At 43.2% G+C, this 25,156-nt stretch overlaps 1 protein-coding gene across 2 annotated transcripts in view; it reads left to right on the top strand.

The window, feature by feature from the left end:
* OPA1 (OPA1 mitochondrial dynamin like GTPase) overlaps positions 1 to 25,156 on the top strand; it is a 255,182-nt gene that overhangs the window by 227,168 nt on the left and 2,858 nt on the right. For both annotated transcript variants that reach the window (XM_063916412.1, XM_063916413.1), the window contains one exon: positions 24,937 to 25,010. In XM_063916412.1, coding sequence (XP_063772482.1) covers positions 24,937 to 25,001 — 65 coding nt within the window. In that variant the 3' untranslated portion in view covers positions 25,002 to 25,010. The remainder of the gene's footprint in view (positions 1 to 24,936; positions 25,011 to 25,156) is intronic.

The following is a 25,156-nucleotide window of genomic DNA, read 5'->3' on the forward strand; positions in this document are numbered from 1 at the left end:
GGTGCTGCAGAGTCATCCGCACTCTCCCACCCGTTTGGGAGCTTTGGTATAATCCCCATGGTCCTTACGGAGTACCCAGCATCCACTAGGACGTCAGAGAAAATAAGAATTTACTCACCGGTAATTCTATTTCTCGTAGTCCGTAGTGGATGCTGGGAGCCCGTCCCAAGTGCGGACTTTCTGCAATACATGTATATAGTTATTGCTTAACTAAAGGGTTATTGTTGAGCCATCTGTTGCATGAGGCTCAGTTGTTATTCATACTGTTAACTGGGTATAGTTATCACAAGTTGTACGGTGTGATTGGTGTGGCTGGTATGAGTCTTACCCTGGATTCCAAATCCTTTCCTAGTAATGTCGGCTCTTCCGGGCACAGTTTCCTTAACTGAGGTCTGGAGGAGGGGCATAGAGGGAGGAGCCAGTACACACCAGATATAGTACCTAATCTTTCTTTTAAGAGTGCCCAGTCTCCTGCGGAGCCCATCTATTCCCCATGGTCCATAGGGAGTACCCAGCATCCACTACGGACTACCAGATATAGAATTACCGGTGAGTAAATTCTTATTTTTGTATTGGTCCCAAAGAAACCCAGGTGGAAAAGATGTGTAGAAGCTCATGTGTAGAATGGGTTAAACATTAAAACTCCTTGTTTACCCTCTCCTGCAGGTATGAGGGCTCCTGCTTTGCCTTGTGGCAGTTATAGGTTTATAGTCTTCACACAGAGCGCTAATTACTTCCCCATGGACTTACAAAAGAAAACATCCATTGACATCCTCTGGAGGATGTGTTTGGGTTACTTACTTTCTAAATCCCACATAAGAAAGATTCAAGTAGTTTTCTGCTGTGTTTAGTGTTATTTATAAGAAGCCAGACTCTAAAACTGGATCCCTGCACATTTTAGTGCATTCTTCATGGACCAGACATGCCATTTAGGTAGATAATGATGGACATTAGGTATAAGTTCTGGCATGTGTTGAACTGATAACGTCTTTGAACAACCACTGGACCAGAGAGAGACTGGTTTGTGCTTTGAGAACATCCGTTCCACAGGCTGTTTATTTACAATACTTAGCTGGTCAGAAGTGTGCATTGCTATGTATTAACAGTGTGTTGATCATGAAGTCTTCTCACTATGAAGGTGGGAATTCTTCCTAATTGTTATGGCACAATCAATGTAAATTACCATAATTTGGCTATGTTTGGCATTTCCCTAGAGTAGTCATTAAAAGTCACTGGCAAATAAATATTTATAGCCTTTTAGCAGTGCTGTAAGAGGCAGTAATTGTATTTCGTATTGGATGGAACAGTGCACCCATTAGGATGGGAGAAAGCTTCTTTCCAGCACCCAGCCATACTGTTACAATCTTGACCCCTTTTCTTATTCTAGGAATATGCACACTTTGTACAAGGGTACTCCACCACAATGTTTTCTTGACCTGCTGACTGTCCATTCACTCCCCATCTGTTTTACTGTCTTTAGGGAATAGAAGATTCCCTCCCCCTTATAAATCTTTCCTTTTTGATAATTGATGCTCTTTTTCATTAGGGGCAGCCTGGGTGGTTTCCTTTCTTTCTTCCTTATTAGGTTATCAGTGGTTAGAAAAGTTTGTGAACTTGATGTAGCAATAACCCACGTTGGTGTATGTAAATTCTAGTAACACATTGTTGTGGGTAACCGTAAACAAGTACTTAAAAGCAAAATATTATATCTTGCTAGGTGCAATACTTCGGGCCCAATTCTGAGTTGGGAGTAAAGTAAAAATCTGTGCATTTGGACAAACCATGTTGCAATGCAAGTGGTGCAAATATTTATTTATTTTTTATGCATGCAGGGTATATACTGGCTGCTTTTTCATGTACCCACAAATATTGGGGCATTTTTTTTTATTTTATTTTTTTTACATTGCAATTTAGATCAGGACACACCTTTCTCAAATCTAAGTCTCTGCACACGTTACATCTACCACATCTGTAGTGCAACATGCTTTAACCAAGATGCACAGTTTCTTGCTATTTTATGCTTTACTCCCACCTCAGAATCAGGCCCCTAAAGTTCAACGAAAATGCATCATGTCTGTCTCCCTTATTCTACTCCACATTCATAGGGAGCTCACTTTATGAATGTTGTTGCACTGATTTAAAAAAAAAATTGTTCCTTGTGACCTGACCAGGCATCATACAACTGTAGTGTGTTTGTGTATATGGGACAGTTCTCAGATATTTGTACATACAGTATAGCAGTGGTTCCCAAACTTTTTTTAATCACTGCCCCCTAGAGTATCAGAATTTTTTTCATGTCACCCCTAGGCCAAAAGTTTCTTACTGAGAAATATAGTAAGAGTTATTAAATTAAGTATATTGTGTTTATACTGTACTACCTGTCATTCGCACAGGAGTTTCTGATTTTCGCGGTTGTAAATATAAATGTGTTAAAAATTTGGTAAATCTTTGGAGACGTAAATTTGAGCTGTATTAGTGTAACTAAATATTAATCCATTGTTCTTGGCGTTACCTGAGGAACACCCGTAGCAGATACGGTAAAAGGTGACAGGACCATTTTTATAGTTTTGAACTATAAGCCTTGAAAAAGCTTCCTAACAAGCGAAATGCGCATAGGCATTTGATGTGTCCTGTAATATTATGTTTCAAATGTATATAACCTGCATTAATGTATTACAGCATGGAACAACTGTTCACCTTGTTTAGAGAAGATCGCACCGTCATAACAGTGAAGTGATTAGAAAAAACTATATTATAAAGCTCTTACAAACAGTGCTAATAAAGAGCTGCTGATCTCGAGTGGGGACGCCCACCTTTGTTTGATAAGCAAGCATATAAAGATTGAAATACGTGTTACCACACATTGTATCAGTGATCGCGCTGAGCCCAAAAAAAAGTGGGTTCCAGGGACCCCTCACTTTTGAAAATTGGGGTCCTACGGTCTTTTTCTGGGTCCCATCGGAATGAAGGTTCTTTTAAACTTAATCTTGTTTGGACACTACAAAAGTGTTGCAAGCTGGGGTGATGGGGGTGACAATGCTGCTGGGCTGTGTAGCATTAGGCAGGAAGTGAATTGGTGTCCCACTTCCCAGACCGCAAAGCAGAGGGAAGGCGCGCCACAAAATTTTAGGGGCGTGGCTTCGTGGGGAAGGGGCGTGACCACATAATAGTGCCAATTCACATTACACCACACAGTAGTGCCGTTTATACACATTGCACCAGGTAGAACCTCCTATGCACACTGCGCCAGGTAGAGCACTTTATACATATTGCGCCAGGTACAGCACGTTATACACAATGCACCAGGTACAGCACGTTATACACAATGCACCAGGTACAGCACGTTATACACAATGCACCAGGTACAGCACGTTATACACAATGTACCAGGTACAGCACGTTATACACAATGCACCAGGTACAGCACGTTATACTTTTTGCACCAGGTACAGCACGTTATACTCTTTGCACCAGGTACAGCACGTTATACACTTTGCACCAGGTACAGCACGTTATACACTTTGCACCAGGTACAGCACGCTATACACTTTGCACCAGGTACAGCACGCTATACACTTTGCACCAGGTACAGCACGTTATACACTTTGCACCAGGTACAGCACGTTATACACTTTGCACCAGGTACAGCACGTTATACACTTTGCACCAGGTACAGCACGTTATACACTTTGCACCAGGTACAGCACGTTATACACTTTGCACCAGGTACAGCACGTTATACACTTTGCACCAGGTAGAGGACTTATACAAATTGCACCAGGTACAGCACGTTATACACATTTCTCCAGTTATTGCACGTTATACACATTGCGCCAGTTAGAGCGCGTTATACACATTGTGCCAGGCAGAGCGCGTTATACACACTGCGCCAGGCAGAGCGCGTTATACACACTGCGCCCGGTAGAGCGAGTTATCACAATGCGCCCAGTAAAGCACGTTATACACAATGCGCCCAGTAAAGCACGTTATACACAATGCGCCCAGTAAAGCACGTTATACACAATGCGCCCAGTAAAGCACGTTATACACAATGCGCCCGGTAGAGCATGTTATACACACTGCACCAGGTAAGAGCACTGAGGCACACTGCACCAGGTAAGAGCACTGAGGCACACTGCACCAGGTAAAAGCACTGAGGCACACTGCACCAGGTAAAAGCACTGAGGCACACTGCACCAGGTAAGAGCACTGAGGCATACTGCACCAGGTAAGAGCACTGAGGCACCCTGCACCAGGTAAGAGCACTGAGGCACACTGCACCAGGTAAGAGCACTGAGGCACACTGCACCAGGTAAGAGCACTGAGGCACACTGCACCAGGTAAGAGCACTGAGGCACACTGCACCAGGTAAGAGCACTGAGGCACACTGCACCAGGTAAGAGCACTGAGGCACACTGCACCAGGTAAGAGCACTGAGGCACACTGCAGTAATCACCGTCGTCCTCCTCCTCCCTCCCTCCCCCCCCCCCCCCCCCCCCCCCCCCCGGGCCGTAGCAGACACAGGGACACAGACGGGGAACGCACCACACGTGCAGGGATCGGCGTCCTCCGTGATCTAGTGGGTAAAGCTGGGCAAAGTGCCTGGGGCTTCCCGCGGTGCCGTCTGAGGCAGTGGCCGCGCTACCGCTCTTGCCTTTGATGTGTTCTCTCAATGCAAGAGCGGTAGCGCGGCCACTGCCTCAGACGGCACCGCGGGAAGCCCCAGGCACTTTGCCCAGCTTTACCCACTAGATCACGGACTCCGATCCATGCACATAATTGCCAGCACCTCTCAGAGTCCCTGTGGCAACCCCCGTCCCCCATCCGCACTATAAACTTACGGACACCGAGTCACCCTTCCTCTGCAAGCAGCCTGGCGCCAAAGAGGAGGGGAAACTGGCTCCACCTCCTCTTTATATCATCCAGCACGGGGCCTGCATGTCAGTTAAACAAATCCCCCTTACAGATTGGCGGAATGAGGAGCGCGTCCCCGGGGAACCGCCCACTTTGTAAACTTGAGTCCCATGTCTTCAAAAACGGGTAAAAAACGCGCTATAGCGCGTTTTTGCGATCACTGTTGTATAAGCACATTGATAAATTGAAAGGTGTGATAATTAGAAGTATCTTGTCTGAATAATTATTATGCTGAGGTATCTTGATGCCTTATCATAGATTATGTAAAGGTTCCAAACCATTAAACCAAATGACTGCAGAACATTACATCTGCACCTAAATGAAAAAGTAACATCATTTGTGCATAGAGCACAGGTTCTCAAACTCGGTCCTCAGGACCCCACACAGTGCATGTTTTGCAGGTCTCCTCACAGAATCACAAGTGAAATAATCAGCTCCACCTGCAGACCTTTTAAAATGTGTCCGTGAGTAATTAATACACCTGTGCACCTGCTGGGTTACCTACAAAATATGCACCATGTGGGGTCCTGAGGACAGAGTTTAGAGAACCTATGGCATAGAGCAGTGTTTCCCAACCTCGGTCCTCAAGGCACACTAACAGTCCTGGTTTTAGTGATATCCAGGCTTGAACACAGGTGACTTAATTAGTACCTCAGTTATTTTGATTTAACCATCTGTGCTGAAGCCTGGATATCACTAAAACCTGTACTGTTGGTGTGCCTTGAGGACCGTGGTTGGGAATGCCTGGCATAGAGGATTCTATCATACCAATATAATAGATGCAGCATCCGCTAATCATATTAAATAAAAAAAAGGGCATTTATATAAAAATCTAAGAAATACACTCTGAACTCGAAGAAAGCAATGCCTGGTATATAGCATGAATGGTTAACAGTGACAGACAGAAGTGGCTGGAAGTATCCACTATCCTGCAACAGTATCCAATATATTCTTTACGTGGATACAAATTATTCTACATCACACACTAATTAGAGCAGCCAATAAAATAGATACACCTGGCTGACAAGAAAGAAAGAAATTAGTATCCATTACTCTGAAATACCACAATAATAGGAACAGCTATAACAGGCTGCTTAGAGCTTCAGACAGAACCACAAATGATTATACAAAATTGCTAAAGCTGATAAGCAGATAACAACAATTAATCTGGTGAATAGTTGTGGAATACATGTTGCACAATACGATTGAAAATAATACACATGCAGCTACTGAGAATATAATGCAGTATTTATAATTAAGAAATAAAGACAGGACACACAAAACAATTTTAACATCTTTATTCACAATACACAATTTTTCTTTACATCACGTGACACAATTTCTCTCAATTAATTTTATACTTCACTCTAGCTAGCCCCACAATTGGGCTAATTGGTAAATACAATAAATATATTAGCCTTACAGGTAATAATAATGTGAAGTTTGTTGATAATTTATAAAAAAAATTACTAATAAAGGTTTATATTTTAATGATATTCTGGAAAAATATGCACCTAATAAAATCCAATCTTCTCTTTTTTCTAAATCTATTTAATCAATTTTTGTAGTTTATTAAATTATACACACTGGTGGTACAATCCAAATTTTGATCTGATTGTCGTTATTGGGCGTTATTGTTCACGCAACCCAAGCCACGCATCGGTAATTACGTCATTAGGTCAACCCCCTTTTCATCCCTTTAGGGGAGGTTTATTAAAATTCTAATTAAGTAGTTTTCCTATTTCCCACCTGCAGAATACCTATGTTAAATTTCATTTTCCTAACTTATTGGGAAGTAAGAGAATTAGTGATCAGTCAGTCAGTTAGTGAGGGCTTTTGCATTTATATACTGTATATGGATGTCATCCTAAGGTTCAGTTATGTGCTGAGGGATTTGCTTCTATTTGTCCACATATTTTATGAATGGAAGCCACAAGCACCAATTTTCCCTGTTACATTGAGCATAAATAATTTGAGTTGGTACTGGACCACTAACCCAGGGCACCCCAGCAAGTGCCCCGATGCACCCCAGGGGGCCTAGGCACACAGTTTGAGAACCACTTACATATACACTTTATAATGTACAATATATGTTTTGTTAGGGAGAGCATATTGATTACTGCCTATACTATTAGCTAAATATTTTTACAGGGATTGCCAAGAATTTTCATATAGGGTATTTTTTTTCCCTTCTGGGGGGTTATCCTGTAATAGAGTGGTTCACAAACTATCTCGGTTCCTGGCACCATTGCAGGTTTATTCCTTTAGGCGCAGGGTTTACTAAACTATGAATAGCTACACTTTTTGTAGCTAGGTACATAGGGGTCAGACCATAGTCCCCATTGATAATAACGGAGTCTGTGGTCTGCAGCACTAATTAGCCGTCTGCAGTAGATTTTGTGAAATATCCTGCATTAGGATATTAGTACTTAGCAACAAATGGCTGTTTCTACATAATTTTATGAAAAAAATGCTTGATAATTAGGTCCCTAAATCTTAGTAAAAAAACCTCAGAGCTGTCACTCGGGTATGGAAGTTAAGCCACAGCAACCACAAGACACAAATGACACATACACATACAGTATGTATGTATATGTATGTATTTATAACCATATAATACAGTGCTTTGCTAAAGTATTTACCCACTTTGCATTTTTCATGTTTTGTTGCCTCACAACCTGGAATTAAAATGGATTGTTTGAAGGTTTGCATCATATCATTCACAGAACATGGCTACAACTGTGAAGATGTTTTTTTTTTTTTTTTTATTGTGAAGCAAACAACTCATAGGACAAAATAACAGAAAACTTCAGCGTGCATAACTATTCACCGCCCCTAAAGTCAGTACTTTGTAGAGCCACCTTTTGCAGCAATTACAGCTGCAAGTCGCTTTGGATAAGTCTCTCTGAGATTACCACATCTTGCAACTGGGATTTGTGCCCATTCCTAAAGACAAGACAAATAAGTAGCAGTTCAAATGAATATCTGTAACTATACATATTAGCTCAATGTGATCTATACATACACTCCTGGGCTCTCCAATAATTTGGTGAAGCCTTACGCTGGCTCAGGTTTGCACCCAGGTGATCCCATTGATCCTGCCATCATGGTTCACTGCTCATATCCTCTTTCATCCTCCTTTTCATAGACTTCCTCAGGATCTCTTCAGTGCTCTTCCTGCTGAGGGTAGTCTGCAGGCACACTCTGCTGGGTATGATACTATAAAGCTGCTAGAAGCAGTAATGAGATGAAGCAGTCCGGGCTGTCACTGTAAGATCTGTAACAAGTCTTACCTGTGCTCCAGTCCACTATATACCGGGAGGTACTGTGCTTCGGATGCTGTTAGGTCCTAGGTAAGCATTCATACGAACACCACAGCTCCACTTCAGCTGTCCAATTTACTTCCTGATCAGCAGCCATTAAGCCCTGTTTATAGATATAACCAATGGCAAAGCTGCCCTGCCATGTGACGTGTCTTACATTAGCACATGGTGCCTGCCAGGCCACCTAGGACCACCGGCCCACCTTGTCGGTAATTTTGCTCTACGTTGCACGTCCAAATAATCTGCCTGCCCATATCATTTGATTTGCAACCGGACTGCAACTCCCGGCTGCAGCACCTCTGTAAATGCGCTGCAGCACCTCAGGATGCTGTAACTGCTGTAATATTAAACCCAAATATATAATTTCTGTAACAAATATATATTTATATTTTTGTAGATCACCTAAAATAAATTTAAAGTGTATGTATTTTCTTGATTTTTTTTTTTTTTTTTAAATGTTTATTAGGAAAGAGAAAAATACAAGTGTAACACACACGTTACACACAATATCGGAATAGTGATAGCAGTATCCATAACATTTTCAATCTAATAATGTGTAGGAATGTACAACATTATATCCATATACAAGCAATCACGTACATTATTGAGGAAACGATGTTTAAGTGAGATCCCTATATTGTCAATCATATAGCTGGTGTCGGTCAACCCATAGTGTCATCAACAATGCATTTATGCCAACTTAAGTGGGTGTTCTTGAAAGCAACAAAGTTGTGATTAGAAGGGTGGTGATCCTCTTGTGAGTATCTCTGTGTTGTACCATGTAGTAAGTTTAACTATTTTTCGCATGCTATCACATATTGGTTGTGGTAGAGTTACCACATAGGGTAGCCATATTGCAAAGAACTTGGAAGAGTTGGATTCCGCTCTGAGAGAGCATTCAATCCAGTCCATTTGATATAGATGCATCAGTCTAGGAAATAAAAGGGTTATGGGTATAGAGGTTTTGTGTATCCATTGAGATAGTATGGTCTTTTTTGAAGCTGCTGCTATCCTAGCTAATAGCAATTTATTGCCTGTGGATAATGAATTATGATCAGAATCATATTGATTCCAGAAAACCCAAAGTAGAGTTGGTGTGAGAGGTATATTTAAAATTGTTGTAATGTAGTTACAGACATCTTTCCAAAATAGTTGTATTATAGGACATGACCAAAGGCAATGAATGATGTCTGCATCAGGTGAGGAGCATTTGAAGCAGTTGGAGTTATCAGAGATGCCTGTGAGGTATCTGAGACGAGGAGTATAATACGCCCTGTGTAAAATTTTTAAATGCATTTCAGCATAGGAAGAGGATACTAAATATTTATTAAGCAACAAGTGCCATCGTATTATGGTCTGTAAAGGGATGCCTGGTAGAGTGGTCGACCATTTAGCCAGGCCTGTGGTTTGATCATCTAAGTCAATCTGGCGTCTGGTGTGTGCATAGATAATGGATGTAAGATAGTTAGACTGAGGGTTCAAGCGTATTTGAGTGTCCAAGGGAAAGTTATAATCTACTGGTCGTAGGCGTGTTATCAGTTGTGTTGCAAAGCTGCGGATTTGAAAGTATGCGAACAGTGGAATGTGTAAGTTCGGGAATTTAAGTTTTAATTGTGATAGGGTGAGTACTTCAGTACAAGTAACATTTAGGAATTGGTACACTAGTCGTAAACCTTGAGAGTACCAAGTCTTGATAATTACATCTGTGTCTCCGTCTTGAAAGTTTGGGTTATGTAGGACTGGTTGGAATAGGGAGCAGGTGGTTGTTAGTCCTTTGCGTTTTCGAAGTTGTTGCCACGCTCTATACGGAGCGAGCAGCAAGGGGTTCGAGTGGATGTATGTCAGCGTGGAGGGGTCTGGAAAGTGTAATATAGTAGACAAAGTACCATGGGGTAGCATAAGCTGTTCCAGGGATGTATTAGTGTAGCTAGAGGAACCTTTTACCCAGTCCAGGGCATATCTGTAATTAGCGGCTAAAGAATAGTCTTCTGGGCACGGTAAGTTCACACCACCCAGCGTAGTCTGTTGTTTCAATTTGAAAAGGGCTATACGTGGACGCTTATTTGTCCAAATGAAGGCGTTAAGGGCCTTATTAATTGTTTTGGCATCTCGTTTGGTCATAAGGAATGGGAGCATTTGGATCGGGTATAATAAACGGGGGAAGGAGATCATTTTATATAAGTGGCATCTACCTATGTATGAGATTGGTAAGTTTTGCCAGCGTGTAAAGTCTTCAATCATTTTGTTAATGGCACGGGAAAAGTTCAGTGGATATAGTTCGGCTAGGGTGGGTGAAAAGCGCAAGCCCAAGTATGTTATAAAACCAGTCGCCCATTTAAAGGGGAATCTGGAGCCCCAATTTTGTGTGGCCTTGGGTCCAAGAGCTAGAGCTTCTGTTTTATCAAAATTGATTAAAAAGCCCGAGATCAAGTGGAAATCATGGAGCATGGTCAGTAAAGAAGGAAACGCCTTTATGGGGTCACTAAAATACAATAATAGGTCATCCGCAAAGGGCGAAACCTTCACTGGTTGTGTACCAATTTTTATTCCTTCCCATGCAACATTGTGCATACAGGTGCGTATCAGTGGGTCTAGAGCTAGGTTAAAAAGTAAGGGAGATAGGGGGCATCCTTGGCGCGTGCCTCTATGTAAAGAGAAGGCTGGTGTGTTCAATCCATTAATGGTTAGGTGGGCTTGTGGATTAGAGTAAAGCATACTGAAGACTTTAGTGAATTCCTCACCGAATTGTTGAGTGTGGAAAATTCTAAGTAGGTGTGCCCATGACACACGGTCAAACGCTTTATCGGCGTCACAGTGACCACAAGTGCTTTGGATGTTGTGGAGTCCTTGACACTGTATTGCTGCTATCAGGGTTCGTACATTATGTACTGATGTTCTTGTTTTAACAAACCCCGTTTGAGCTGGATGTAGTATACGCATTAATATCGGTTGGAGACGAGTGGCCAGTAATTTGGTGAATAGTTTTAGGTCTTGGTTGAGAAGGGATATAGGTCTATAGGATTGGACATATGAAGGGTCTTTACCCGGCTTAGGGAATACTACTATTCTAGCTTCAGTGAATCTCGGGGGTGGAGGGGATCCGTTCAACAGTGCATTAAACAGCGTCAATAAGTATGGTGTTATGTGGGGAGCTAGCATTTTATAATATACTGCTCCAAACCCATCCGGGCCTGGTGATTTCCCATTATGTAGTGATTTAATCAAGAACAGTAGCTCTGTGTCTGTTACAGGGCATGTCAGTGATTCTCGTTCTTCCTCCGTTAGTGTAGGTAAGTCAGCTTTTTCCAGATACTTCATACCCTCCGTGGGGCTGTCCAAAGGTGCCGCGTATAGATTTGTATAGTATTGTAGGAAGGTTTTTGACATAATTTGTGTGTCCATAGTTGAGGAAGTTGGGTCTGTGTGTAAACTAGTTATACGGGAAGGGGCAGTAGATGATCTCACTAAATTGGCTAATAGTTTACCCGACTTATTACCCCCCCGGAAGAGTTTGTTTCTCTGTATATCATAAGAGAAACTGGCTCTCTTGGTGCAAAGCGCGTCATACAGATGTTTCGCATCAGTGTAACTTTGTCTGTTTTCTGGGGAATCATTTAATGTCATTGTATTATATGCTGCAGTTAAAGCCTTGCTCAGGTCACACAGCTGGTTATTCAATTGTTTGCGCTTTCTGGAAACGTATTCTAATATTTGTCCACGGACTACTGGTTTGGAAGCCGACCAAAATAAATTAATGTCATTCTCATGAATCTTATTATCCTCCGTGTAATTAATGAAGGCTCTGGTAAGAAATTGGCTAAAATCCTCTGAAGTTTCCAGATAATCGGGGAAACGCCAATTATAAGATCTAGGCAGGGGGGTATCTAGTGTGATTGACAACCAAATCGGGGCATGATCCGAGAGTGAGATCGGTTCAATTTTAGTATCCACTATATGATGTAAAAGAGAGTCTGTGATTAGCCAATAGTCTATTCTAGAAGAGGAATGGTGTGGGTGGGAGTAGAATGTGTATTCACGAGCGTCAGGGTTGCGAATTCTCCAGGGGTCGGACAGTCGTAAGGAAGAGGTGAGTAATGTGAGTGAGGGTGGTGTGGTTATCGCAGGTGTTCCGGATATAGATGTTTTATCTAGACTAGCTGACTGTACACAGTTGAAATCTCCTCCCATAATAATTTCTCCCTCTGCCCAACCTTGCAAATTTTCGTAGATATCGGAAAAAAAAGATGCGTTAAGGCCATTAGGGGCATATATATTGGCTACCGTGTAGAGCGTATTTAGTATTTTTATTTTCAAGAACAAGAATCTTCCCTCTTGGTCGGCCAGACTATCTAAGATAGTGGCAGGGAGTGATCTATTGAGAATAGTTAGTACTCCTCTACGTTTGGATGTATAGGAAGCTGTTCTATACTCTCCCACCCAAACATCCCGCAGTACATTAGGATCTGTTTTTCGCCAATGAGTTTCCTGCAATAATACTATATCAGGCTTCAATCGTTTCAAATAGGTAAGGACCTTTTTCCGTTTGATGGGAGTATTAAGCCCATCTACATTCCAGGATACTAACCGAAATCGTGATTGCACTATTGTGGGAGGGTCCTGGGCCGACAGCATTCAGCCGATACCAACCCTAGGCCAACCACTGGGAATATTATACCATAGCTGTCGATCCCAGTCTGTCCCAGCGAGCAGACCGATATGGATCATTAGTGATAGATGATAAGTGGAAATCAACGTATACATTCCTATCACTATACATATACCATGTGTGTGTACAGTATCAACATTATGAACCAAGTTACAAAACCATTTTAACTTTTTGTCAACCCATGTGGGCGCCCTATTAAACAATGGCAATCTCCAAATGGAGGGCAGTAAAACATTTGAGGAGGGTGTCCTCCAACCTAGTAGCCAAGGGCACCATATTTCAGAATAATATGGCAAAAGATGAGAATAGAGGGTGAGGGGAAAGGAAGAAAACAAACAAAAGATTGTCAGAGACAATTCTAGGGGGGAAAAGATGCCCGAAGAGAAAAATAGAAGATACATTCTATTTAGCTTATCAAACAAGAAGGTGTTACTGGACTTAAACATGAATGGGTCAAGCATTGGGGACGATCAACCCACTTAGGAAGGATATGTGAAGTCAGTCAGCATCATCTGTACCCGATAGAAGAGCTGCATCTAAAGAGTTCACGAAATTTCTGGCCTCTTGTGCAGTTTCAAAAAAATGGATTTTTCCACCATAGGTGATTCTCAGCTTGGCCGGATACAGCAACGCAAATCTGTGGCCCATCTCGAAGAGACGTTTGCAAATAGGTGAGAATTCTCGTCTTCTTGCTGCAACTAAATATGAAAAGTCTTGAAACAATAGAAGTCTTGAGTCTTGGTACCTGAGATCAGTGTACTTCCTATAAGCCTCCAGCAATCTGACTTTATCGGCATAGTTGAGAATTCTCATGATGACCGGCCTGGGTCTATCCCTGCCGGACTGGCGATCAGGACCGATCCGATGAACACGTTCCACTAGAATGGAACCCGTGGCAGAGACGCATCCCAGCTCTCTGGGTAACCATTGGGAGACCAGAGTCATGAGTTCGGAGAATTTCACCGCTTCTGGCAAACCCACTAGACGTACATTGTTTCTTCTATTCCGATTTTCCAAATCTTCTAATTTGTCTTGTAAAGACACCATCAGCTTGTCGTGTTCTATCTGGGTTGTTTTAGCTGCTGACAAATCGTCCTCTAGATCCGAAATTCGCTGCTCTGTCTCGGAGATACGTTGATCATGGGCTGTGAGTTGTGCAAGTGCTGAATCTAAAGAGGTTTTCAGGGGTGCTAGTTTTTGATCTAGCAAAGATGAGAGTATATTTGTAATTTCAGTCGTGTTGAAGGATTTGGAGGGATCCATAATTGGTGCGGATTGCCCCCGAGGACTAGACCCTTGACTATATGTCGGGGAGACAGGGGCACTGTTAGCGGGATTCTCACGATTTTTGCCTTTACCCGACTGGGTACCCCTTGGGTTACGTAATGACTTAGACATGAATTTGTCCATAGCAATAACAGACTCACTCAAATACGCACTTCTAGCCCTCAAGCTGTAGGGGGTGCTTCCTCTCAGTGTTCCTCTCCTTCTTCTCTCTTTTCCTCTTCTCTCCCCTCTTTCCCCCTTCCCTTTGATATATGTGGGTATAGGGATGTGTACTATCGGGGGGGGGGGGGGGGGTCGGATGAGGGAGGGTGTGTGTGGTTGCTGGTGCACTAGTGTCTAGCTGATCAGCACACAAGGTCCCAATATGAAAGGCCCTCCAGTGGGTGATTTTTAGGCCTATGCTGAGGCTGTAGGTGCTGTTGTCCAGTGTACCCCTTGACTATTATAAGGAAGGCACTATAGTCGTCTCACCCCGCTGGGACCCCCCAGATTGCAGATCTGTCTGTGTACTTACAGGGCCCAGCAGGAGAGATGTGGCAGAGATGGGTTAGAAGGGAGCTGCGGATGAGTGTTTAGTGCAGCCGTCGGCCGTCCCGTGGCCCCGTCCCGCGCCAGGAGGTCCAGCGTCCTCAGGCAGTGCAGGCAAGTAGCGGGTGTCGAGGTGGGTCCCCAGCCGCGGCCAGCGGCAGCGCGGGTAGAGACGGAGCAGCAGGGAGCTGTGCTTGTGTGACCCCGTGCAGCCGCCGGGCGTCTCGCGGTCCCGCCTCGCGTCAGGAGGCCCAGCGTCTCTGGGCAGTGCAGGTCAGTAGTGGGTGTCGAGGCGGGTCCCCCAGCCGCGGTCAGCGGCAACGCAGGCGTCCGATCTCTCTGTGTCTCTCTCGGCCCGGTCCGGGAGTCCCCGAAGCCACCACCGGCGCAGGGTATAAATCGAGGCCCTGGCTTTTGTCCGTCTCGTAGGCCGCAATCCGCGGGAGCAGTTAGAACTGCTCCCCGACTCCGCGGCTCGAGTAGGGGTGTTATAGTGGTAGTGAGAGAGACAGGGGGGCTGATAAGGGTCGTTGTGAGGCCCAGAGGTGGGCTATTTAATCTTATAAAAGCCCCGTTTTGCAGGAGCTTCTGTGATGCACATCTATCTCCCTCAGTAGCTAGGCCCGACCTCTTGATTTTGTTTTAAAGTAAAGATTTACTTAAGTTTTTCTTACATTCATGAATCACTGACACCATTCCTTGTGTTTGTAAAATTATCACTGTTTGAAAGTTTCAGTAATACAGGCACACTGTCATATTGATGTGTCCCTAAACACCTTGTGTCTTTACACCATATAGCTCGACTGAAGTTCTGCAAAACACATTTCACTAAATACTGTGTTTCAGTCGCGTTGTAGCTGCATACAGGGACACTCATATAGTACCAGAGACACTACTTTGTGACAGCAGTCCACAACTAAGTTAGTACTACACACGTACAAAGTTGCAGATTCAACATAACTGAACGTGATGGGAGGGATAGCTGAGGCCACTTCTATCGAAATTATTTTTTTTATTTTAATAAAGCAGTTTTTATTTAACACATAAGATTGCCGAGCATTACAGTATACAGCATAACACAAGGAACGGAGTATAAAAGGAAAAGACATGAGGAGGAAACTTCATGCTATCAATAAAGAGCAACTGAAGTTTTTGTGAACAACTCGGGGGGGGGGGGAGAAAAAACAAAAAACATATGACCTTTGTATGAAGATATAAATACATAATATGCATAAATCCCAAAACATTGCTAATTAAAGCTTACGGAAACAAGAGTACAGTAGAACTGATTCCGGTACCTGGGATGACACCAATTAAATATATATCTACAAATAATAAGTTTGAGGAAAGTAGGGGGAATCCATCCATTTAGCCCAAATACTATCAAATTTAGAGAGTGTACCTCGAGACACATTAACATATTTTTCGTGTTTTATTGTCGTATTCACCAGAGCTACCCACTCATCAAATGTAGGTTTAGTACGGGCCATCCAAGAGCGAGCTATGCACACCTTAGCCAGGGAACAGAGATTTGTGACATATTGATTATCTGGGTTATTGAGGATTATTTCATCCCGACTCCCCAGTACACACAGTTTAGGAGTTAGAATTTGCCTAGGGGTTCCAGTCGCTACTATTACCGATTGTACTTGCGACCAAAAGGAGGAAACTACTACACAAGCCCAGATAAAGTGCCAGAAGGTGCTTTAGGCATTCCTGCACTTAGGACAAGTGGGGAAAGTGCAGTTTTTAGAGATGCACTGAATGGGATGTGGTCATATTGAAGAGGCATTGCCACGCTCCCTCCTGGAAGAAAATAATGCAAAATATTATGCGTTGCGATGGGAAGTAGCGCAGCGCTTCGTAAAGAAGGACTTTTGTCCCCCTCATCATGAGGAGGCCTGGGCCCGGGTAATTGTGCATACATATTAATGCAGACAGACTTCAATAATTGATGAGTCTGAATGTGCCACATGTGTTTGTGGGTTGATTTTGGGTCCCTCTTACAACCCAATGTGTATATGTACATATATTTGTATGTATATGATATATGTCCTTGTCAAGTAGATCATTTCTGGGGGAATTTAGGGGAATTACCGCAGCTAACTGATCCCCGGGGGGTAATTCAATTGAATCTGATAGCCGGCATTATTGGTGAATTTCTTTGACCTGTCCAGAGGCAGGAGAAACAAAATCTGCGATAAGTGCCATTTTTTTAGCGGCAGCAATGGCAAATGCACATATATCCGGGAGCTTATCCTGGATCCTGTGTTTTCACACCAAAACAGGGTGATTTTTCCGTCCAAAAAATGGGTATTAATTGGATTGGCCGAAGGGAAAAAAAATTGTGAAAAGACAGTTTTTTTTAGCTGAAAAATTTACTGCGGCTCATTGAATTCCCCCCTCAGACTATAAGCTCCAATGGGGCAGGGACTGATTTGAATGGTTAAATGTTCTCTGCAAGAACAAGGTTTCATTTACACTGTTTCATATTGCGAATGATCATTTAGTGCATACTTATATAAAAAGTTATCAGCAGTTATTTGCCACAAAAGCAGCATTCCATCCATAGAGCTTAGACCAGGAGTGGCCAACCAGTCAGCGACAAAGAGCCAAAAAAATCTTGTTAGGTACGTCAAAGAGCCGACATCAACCCAAAGGCGCGTGTGCCAAAATGGGGTGTGACCTTGTGCCTGCTAGGCCACACCCCATGGTATAAAATACAATGAAAATGCCAGATCCACATAAAATAAATTTTAAAGCCAGAATCAACATAAAATACATTGGAAAAGACACTTCCACATAAAATAATTAAAAAAAATCCAGATCAACATAATATATATTGAACAAGCCATATTCACATAATACACTTCAGCTCCTCCGTGTGTCACTCCAGCCAGCTCCTCCATGTGTCAATGTGTCACTCCAGCCAGCACCCTCCGTGTGTCACTCCAGCCAGCTCCCCCATGTGTCAATGTGTCACTCCAGCCAGCTCCCCCATGTGTCACTCCAGCCAGCTCCCCAATGTGTCACTCCAGCCAGCACCCTCCGTGTGTCACTCCAGCCAGCTCCTCCATGTGTCAATGTGTCACTCCAGCCAGCTCCCCCATGTGTCACTCCAGCCAGCTCCCCAATGTGTCACTCCAGCCAGCACCCTCCGTGTGTCACTCCAGCCAGCTCCTCCTTGTGTCAATGTGTCACTCCAGCCAGCACCCTCCTGTGTCACTCCAGCCAGCTCCCCCATGTGTCAATGTGTCACTCCAGCCAGCACCCTCCTGTGTCACTCCAGCCAGCTCCTCCATGTGTCAATGTGTCACTCCAGCCAGCACCCTCCTGTGTCACTCCAGCCAGCTCCTCAATGTGTCACTCCAGCCAGCACCCTCCTGTGTCACTCCAGCCAGCACCCTCCTGTGTCACTCCAGTCAGCTCCCCCATGTGTCAATGTGTCACTCCAGCCAGCACCCTCCTGTGTCACTCCAGCCAGCTCCTCCATGTGTCCATGTGTCACTCCAGCCAGCACCCTCCTGTGTCACTCCAGCCAGCACCCTCCTGTGTCACTCCAGTCAGCTCCCCATTGTGTCTCTCCTGCCAGGATTCTCCTTTGTCACTCCAGCCAGCTCCCCATTGTGTCACTCCAGCCCACCCTCATATGTCACTACAGCCCAGTATCTGGCTCCCCAGTTTTCAGTCGCCGTAGTGCTGCTGTGTGTCTGGTTGGAGTGCACCAGTTTCCAGGATTTGTTGTGGTCAGGTAACTGAGTGTCGGGAGCCACATTTGAATAAAAAAAGAGACGCATGTGGCTCAAGAGCCACAGGTTGGCCACAGCTGGCTTAGACGTTAAAACGGGTGCAGTTCTTATGCTGGAAAATATTTCACTGATTTAATATCGAGTAATAAATTGCGCTGATTGTCACACATTTCTCCTACATTACCAATAATGAAAATGTTAAAAAAAATTTCTTTCCTTCATTTGCTGATGATGTAATACTAAGATAATGATCTGATTGTGATACAGGTGTCATACACCTTTTATGGTTCTATTCCGAATGCGTGGGCTTCTCAGCTATTTATCATGCTGCAGTACAGGATAAGCACAAGATGCAGCCCTATCAGCCAGCTGCTGTTTCCTGTCATGTGGGTGGTATCAGTCTTCCTCTTTTATATATTAGACCTTGAGCTTATTTATGTATAGGACGTTTGCACACTGTCCTAATGTGTCCGTGTCCTCTCATTTACATCTCCCTCCTAAACTTTAGGATTTTATACTATTTATCTGCTCTGTTTAATCTGTCTAAACAGCAAAAGCAATAAATAGTAGGAAACTAAGGTTTTTTTTGTTTGAGAGACTGTTGCGTGTGCTCAGGTGCAGTCTGATTAGAAATAGGTATGCAGTGACTATCTGGACAAAAGGTAGAGGAAGTACTATATCACCAAAAAGACCTTGTCTGTACAGACACACATTGTGAATAGCATCTCTTCCTTGTATGCTAATTGTCTTGTCAGGCTTTAAGCAGTTTTTAAGAGGCTGTGCTTAAAGAAAACATTCCAGAATCTAGATTATGTATATTTATAAAGAGTATTAGTCTAATTAGTATTATATACACACATACACACCTAGTAAAAGAAATTAAAATGGTAGAAGGTTTTTCTTTAAGAAAGTCCAACCACAGCTTTGCTTGTTGCACAAATCTTCTGATATGAGATTGGCTGGCAGACTTGTGATAACTCCGCTGCGATCAAGTTTGTACAATATATGAAAAAGCACAAAAACACCCCTACTGCAGTATATTCCCAGAAAACCAAATATGACATAGGGTCTAATTCAGATATGATCGCTGGGCTGAGTTTTTTACTGTCCTGCAATCAGGTAGTCGCCGCCTACAGGGGAAGTGTATTTTCGCTGTGCAAGTGTGCGTTCCTATGTGTTAGTAGAGCTGCTAAAAATCACTTTGTGCAGTCTCTGCGAAGCCCAGGACTTACTCTTCCAAAGCGATTGAATCCTGCTGATCGGGGTCGGAGCTGATGTCAGACACCCTGACACCCTCACTTGGACACACCTTAGTTTTTCCGGACACTCCCTGTAAACGGTCAGTTGCCACCCACAAACGGCCTCTTCCTGTCGATCACCTTGAGTACGCCCCTGCTAATGGATCCTTTGCACCATCCCGTCGCTGACCGGCCATACCCGTTGTAGCTGTCCGACGCTCGTGCACATTGCGGTGCATATGTATGCGCAGTTAGGATCTGATCACCCACTGTGCGAAAGCGCACAGCAGCGATCAGATCTGAATAACCCCCATAGTGAATAAAAAAAGGGTATATCAATAATACATACCCATCCTAACCAACATTGGGTACTTCAGAAAACTGGTTCAAAGAAGGATATACACTTTCTCCAATTTTCGCTCAAACAAAGTAAAAACAATTATATTGTAACTAGTTACGCACCTATTAAAATGACAACTGCTGGGACCCTGTCAAACTTAGTTGTGTGTAGGCGTGTGTGTGCGCACCAGAGTGGAGGAACGAGTTCCGGTCCGTATCCTGGCGTTCGAGATCCCGGCAGTCAGAATACAGACGCCGGGATCCTGACACTGCTCGGACTGCCAACGCTGGGATCCCAAGATGTATTGCAATGCCGATGCTGGAATCCCAAACAAAGGACCGCCGTCACTACACAGAGCTGGGGGGAGGGTAGGTTTAGCCTACGGAGGGCGTTTTAGGGTCATGCTGCGGGAAAGGAGGGTTAGGGAGGTTATGGATTAGGTGTAGCATAGTTTTCTACTAGGATTGGCCCCGGAGAGCGTAGTACACGGATCTTCTGGACATGTCCCGTTCGTCTACCCGGACTTACGGTGGCTTTGTTTGACCGCATGGTAGTTGACCGGAACATCCTAGCTCTCAAGGGACTTTCCAAAGAGGTCATTGCCACTATGGTGCAAGCCAGGAAACCTGTGACGTCAAAACACCATCATAATATCTGGTGGAGATACGTCTCCTGGTGCGAGGAACGCACATATCCCTCTGCCGATTTTCACTTGGGAAGATTCCTTCGTTTCCTGCAGGCTGGAGTGGATCAAGGAGGAATTGAGAGAGATTGTGGGTTTTTGGGAGGAATATATAGAGAGAGAATGGGGTGACGTGGGAGGAATATAGAGAGAATCAGGTTACATGGGAGGAATAGAAAGAAAGTGTTTGAGAGGATTATTTAGGGAGAGAATGGAGAACACGAGAGGTAATGGGGATGACACAGGAGTAATATAAATAGTGAGAGAATAGAGGGACGCAAGAGGAATAGAGGGACAATGGGAGGCACATGAAGACAGCTGTATTGACATTTTTGACTTTATTGTAATAGGAGATTGTGCCTTGTTTCATTGTAAAGTACACACACACACATGTATATGTGTGTGTCCTCATACACTTGTGCATATGGCACAAGATGACTGGTTCAATTCCTGCGATGCATACTTTTTTCTCAATTTTGCTTCTGTTTCCCGCTTTTTCCTTCATCTTGCTTCTTTTTCCTCACTTTTGCATCTTAGTTCACAAATTGTGTATTAGAGGCCTTATTTAGCTTCAGTTGCAATTTTGCACTATGTCAAATCGTCCAATTATTGGACGACGACACATGCGCTGAGTACGCATTGCACATGTGTCAGAGCCGCAGTGCAATCACAGGCCCAGCAAGGTGCGATCTTATAACGATTGCCAGGAAGTGTCCATTTGTGGGAGGTTACATGGCATCTGTGGAGAATGGTTGGAAAAAACTCAGGAGGATCATGGCTGTTTTCGGGGTGTGTATCTGACGTCAGTTGCAATAGATTGCAACTGAAAACATGGCACCCGGTGTGACTGCATTCTCTTTATTCTGAGTAGCCCTGGGTCAACCGCAACTGTCGATGGTACTCGATGTCTGCATATGCATAGCAGTTATGCAACTGCATACTCACATTTGCGAATGCATCTGTGGGAGTCTTTTTCCTTTCTCGGTGGCTCTTCACATATGTTTTATAGCAGAAGCAGGATTAAGAAAATCGCACTTTCTGGTCCAATAACGATTCAAGCTGAATGAGGTCGTGTTTGGAAATTTATTAAATATATAATAAACTGGTGCTACAGTTTATTTTCTGTTACTTAAACGTGTGTATATAGACACATGCGCACACTCGCTATACACCAGTGGTTTTGAAACTTTTTTGAATCACGGCTCAGTAGAGTATCAGAATTTTTTTTCATGTCACCCCTAGTCCAAAAGTTTCTTATTGAGAAATTCTGAAAACAATATTACATTAAGCAAGTTGTGTTTATACAGTACTGTATGTCATCTTTGGGGTCAGTTATGTGGTGAGGGACAAGATTTGCTTCTGTTTGTTTACATATTTTATGATTGGAAGCCACCAGCACTGGTTTTGTCTGTTACATTAACCATAAATAATTAGAATTTGTCCTGGATCACCAACCCAGGGCACCCCTTCAAGTACCCCGAGGCACCCCTGGGTGCCTAGGCACACAGTTTGAGAACCACTGCTATACAAACTTAACTTTTCCTAGTATGCATTATGGAAGCTGGGGTATTTCTTAGTATGTATTATGGCAGCTGGGGTATTTCCTAGTATGTATTATGGCAGCTGAGTTATTTCCTAGTATGCATTATGGAAGCTGGGGTATTTCTTAGTATGCATTATGGAAGCTTGGGTATTTCCTAGTATGTATTATGGCAGCTGGGGTATTTCCTAGTATGCATTATGGAGGCTGGGGTATTTCCTAGTATGCATTATGGCAGCTGGGGTATTTCCTAGTATGCATTATGGAAGCTGGGGTATTTCCTAGTATGTATTATGGAAGCTGGGGCATTTCCTAGTGTGCATTATGGAAGCTGGGGTATTTCCTAGTGTGCATTATGGAAGCTGGGGTATTTCCTAGTATGTATTATGGAAGCTGGGGCATTTCCTAGTGTGCATTATGGAAGCTGGGGTATTTCCTAGTATGTATTATGGTAGCTGGGGTATTTCCTAATATGCATTATGGAAGCTGGGGTATTTCCTAATGTGCATTATGGAAGCTGGGGTATTTCCTAGTGTGCACTATGGAAGCTTGGGTATTTCCTAGTATGTATTATGGAAGCTGGGGTATTTCCTAGTGTGCATTATGGAAGCTGGGGTATTTCCAAGTGTGCATTATGGAAGCTGGGGTATTTCCTAGTGTGCATTATGGAAGCTGGGGTATTTCCTAGTGTGCATTATGGAAGCTGGGGTATTTCCTAGTATGCATTATGGAAGCTGGGGTATTTCCTAGTGTGCATTATGGAAGCTGGGGTATTTCCTAGTGTGCATTATGGAAGCTGGGGTATTTCCTAGTGTGCATTATGGAAGCTGGGGTATTTCCTAGTGTGCATTATGGAAGCTGGGGTATTTCCTAGTGTGCATTATGGAAGCTGGGGTATTTCCTAGTGTGCATTATGGAAGCTGGGGTATTTCCTAGTGTGCATTATGGAAGCTGGGGTATTTCCTAGTGTGCATTATGGAAGCTGGGGTATTTCCTAGTGTGCATTATGGAAGCTGGGGTATTTCCTAGTGTGCATTATGGAAGCTGGGGTATTTCCTAGTGTGCATTATGGAAGCTGGGGTATTTCCTAGTGTGCATTATGGAAGCTGGGGTATTTCCTAGTGTGCATTATGGAAGCTGGGGTATTTCCTAGTGTGCATTATGGAAGCTGGGGTATTTCCTAGTGTGCATTATGGAAGCTGGTGTATTTCCTAGTATGCATTATGGAAGCTGGGGTATTTCCCAGTGTGCATTATGGAAGCTGGGGTATTTCCTAGTGTGCATTATGGAAGCTGGGGTATTTCCTAGTGTGCATTATGGAAGCTGGGGCATTTCCTAGTGTGCATTATGGAAGCTGGGGTATTTCCTAGTGTGCATTATGGAAGCTGGGGTATTTCCTAGTGTGCATTATGGAAGCTGGGGTATTTCCTAGTGTGCATTATGGAAGCTGGGGTATTTCCTAGTGTGCATTATGGAAGCTGGGGCATTTCCTAGTGTGCATTATGGAAGCTGGGGTATTTCCTAGTGTGCATTATGGAAGCTGGGGTATTTCCTAGTGTGCATTATGGAAGCTGGGGTATTTCCTAGTGTGCATTATGGAAGCTGGGGTATTTCCTAGTGTGCATTATGGAAGCTGGGGTATTTCCTAGTGTGCATTATGGAAGCTGGGGTATTTCCTAGTGTGCATTATGGAAGCTGGGGTATTTCCTAGTGTGCATTATGGAAGCTGGGGTATTTCCTAGTGTGCATTATGGAAGCTGGTGTATTTCCTAGTATGCATTATGGAAGCTGGGGTATTTCCCAGTGTGCATTATGGAAGCTGGGGTATTTCCTAGTGTGCATTATGGAAGCTGGGGTATTTCCTAGTGTGCATTATGGAAGCTGGGGCATTTCCTAGTGTGCATTATGGAAGCTGGGGTATTTCCTAGTGTGCATTATGGAAGCTGGGGCATTTCCTAGTGTGCATTATGGAAGCTGGGGTATTTCACACTTATTGTCAGCTCCTTTTAACCTCTGAGTTGTTACCTCTCTCTGGTAAGCAGCGAGAAACAAATGTCATAGGCATAGTAAATAAAAATGAGGGTTGTTTTTTTCTTGTAGAATCAGTAAACCCGTATATTTTTTTACTGGATTTTTATGGCTAGTGAGTATATATAACCTGCTTTGAACCTTGTTCTATTTCCCATTAATATCCATATTAGCCAGATTGATTCTTGGTTTATTAAAGTCTTTGATCCTCTGCCTAAACTATGGATGGTTAGACTATTTTTGAATTGATCAGTATGAATTTCCACCACTAATGTAGAGAATAAGGATATTAGGTTAAAAGAAAAAAGCAAGGATTAGTGATTGTTGATAGTCATCCATTCTGTAATATAGAGGAACAGGTGCTGTGCCGCCCCGACGCGATTTCAGGGAAATCTAACTCTAGTTTTTTTTGCACTTTTTAAGCCCCAAGGACCTAAAATGTGAAGAAAATCCACGTCAAAAACGTTTTGTTTTTTTAAACACAATATTGCCTTAAATATTACGTTATGTATCATGGTATTTATTTGACAGGTCATAATCCCCTCATCCTTTTCAATACAAAACCCTTTTTGAGTCCATCAACAGTGGATAGGATCATTAAAGTACCTAAGTTTTTTTTTTTTTTTTTTTTATCCCTGCAGAAAAAGTAAGAGAAATCCAGGAAAAACTTGAAGCTTTTATTGAAGCCCTTCATCAAGAAAAGTAATCCATCTAGGTAATCCTCATACTTTAATAACTGACTGTGCCAGGTTTATTATATGTATTCTATACTCTCATCACAATGATGTTTATTAAGGGATCATTTCAGTTGTAACTGTCTTGTTTTATCTTTTTTTATTATTATTCATTTAAAATCTCTCT

The sequence above is a fragment of the Pseudophryne corroboree genome, chromosome 4, assembly GCF_028390025.1.
Source record: "Pseudophryne corroboree isolate aPseCor3 chromosome 4, aPseCor3.hap2, whole genome shotgun sequence".
Lineage (NCBI taxonomy): Eukaryota > Metazoa > Chordata > Amphibia > Anura > Myobatrachidae > Pseudophryne > Pseudophryne corroboree.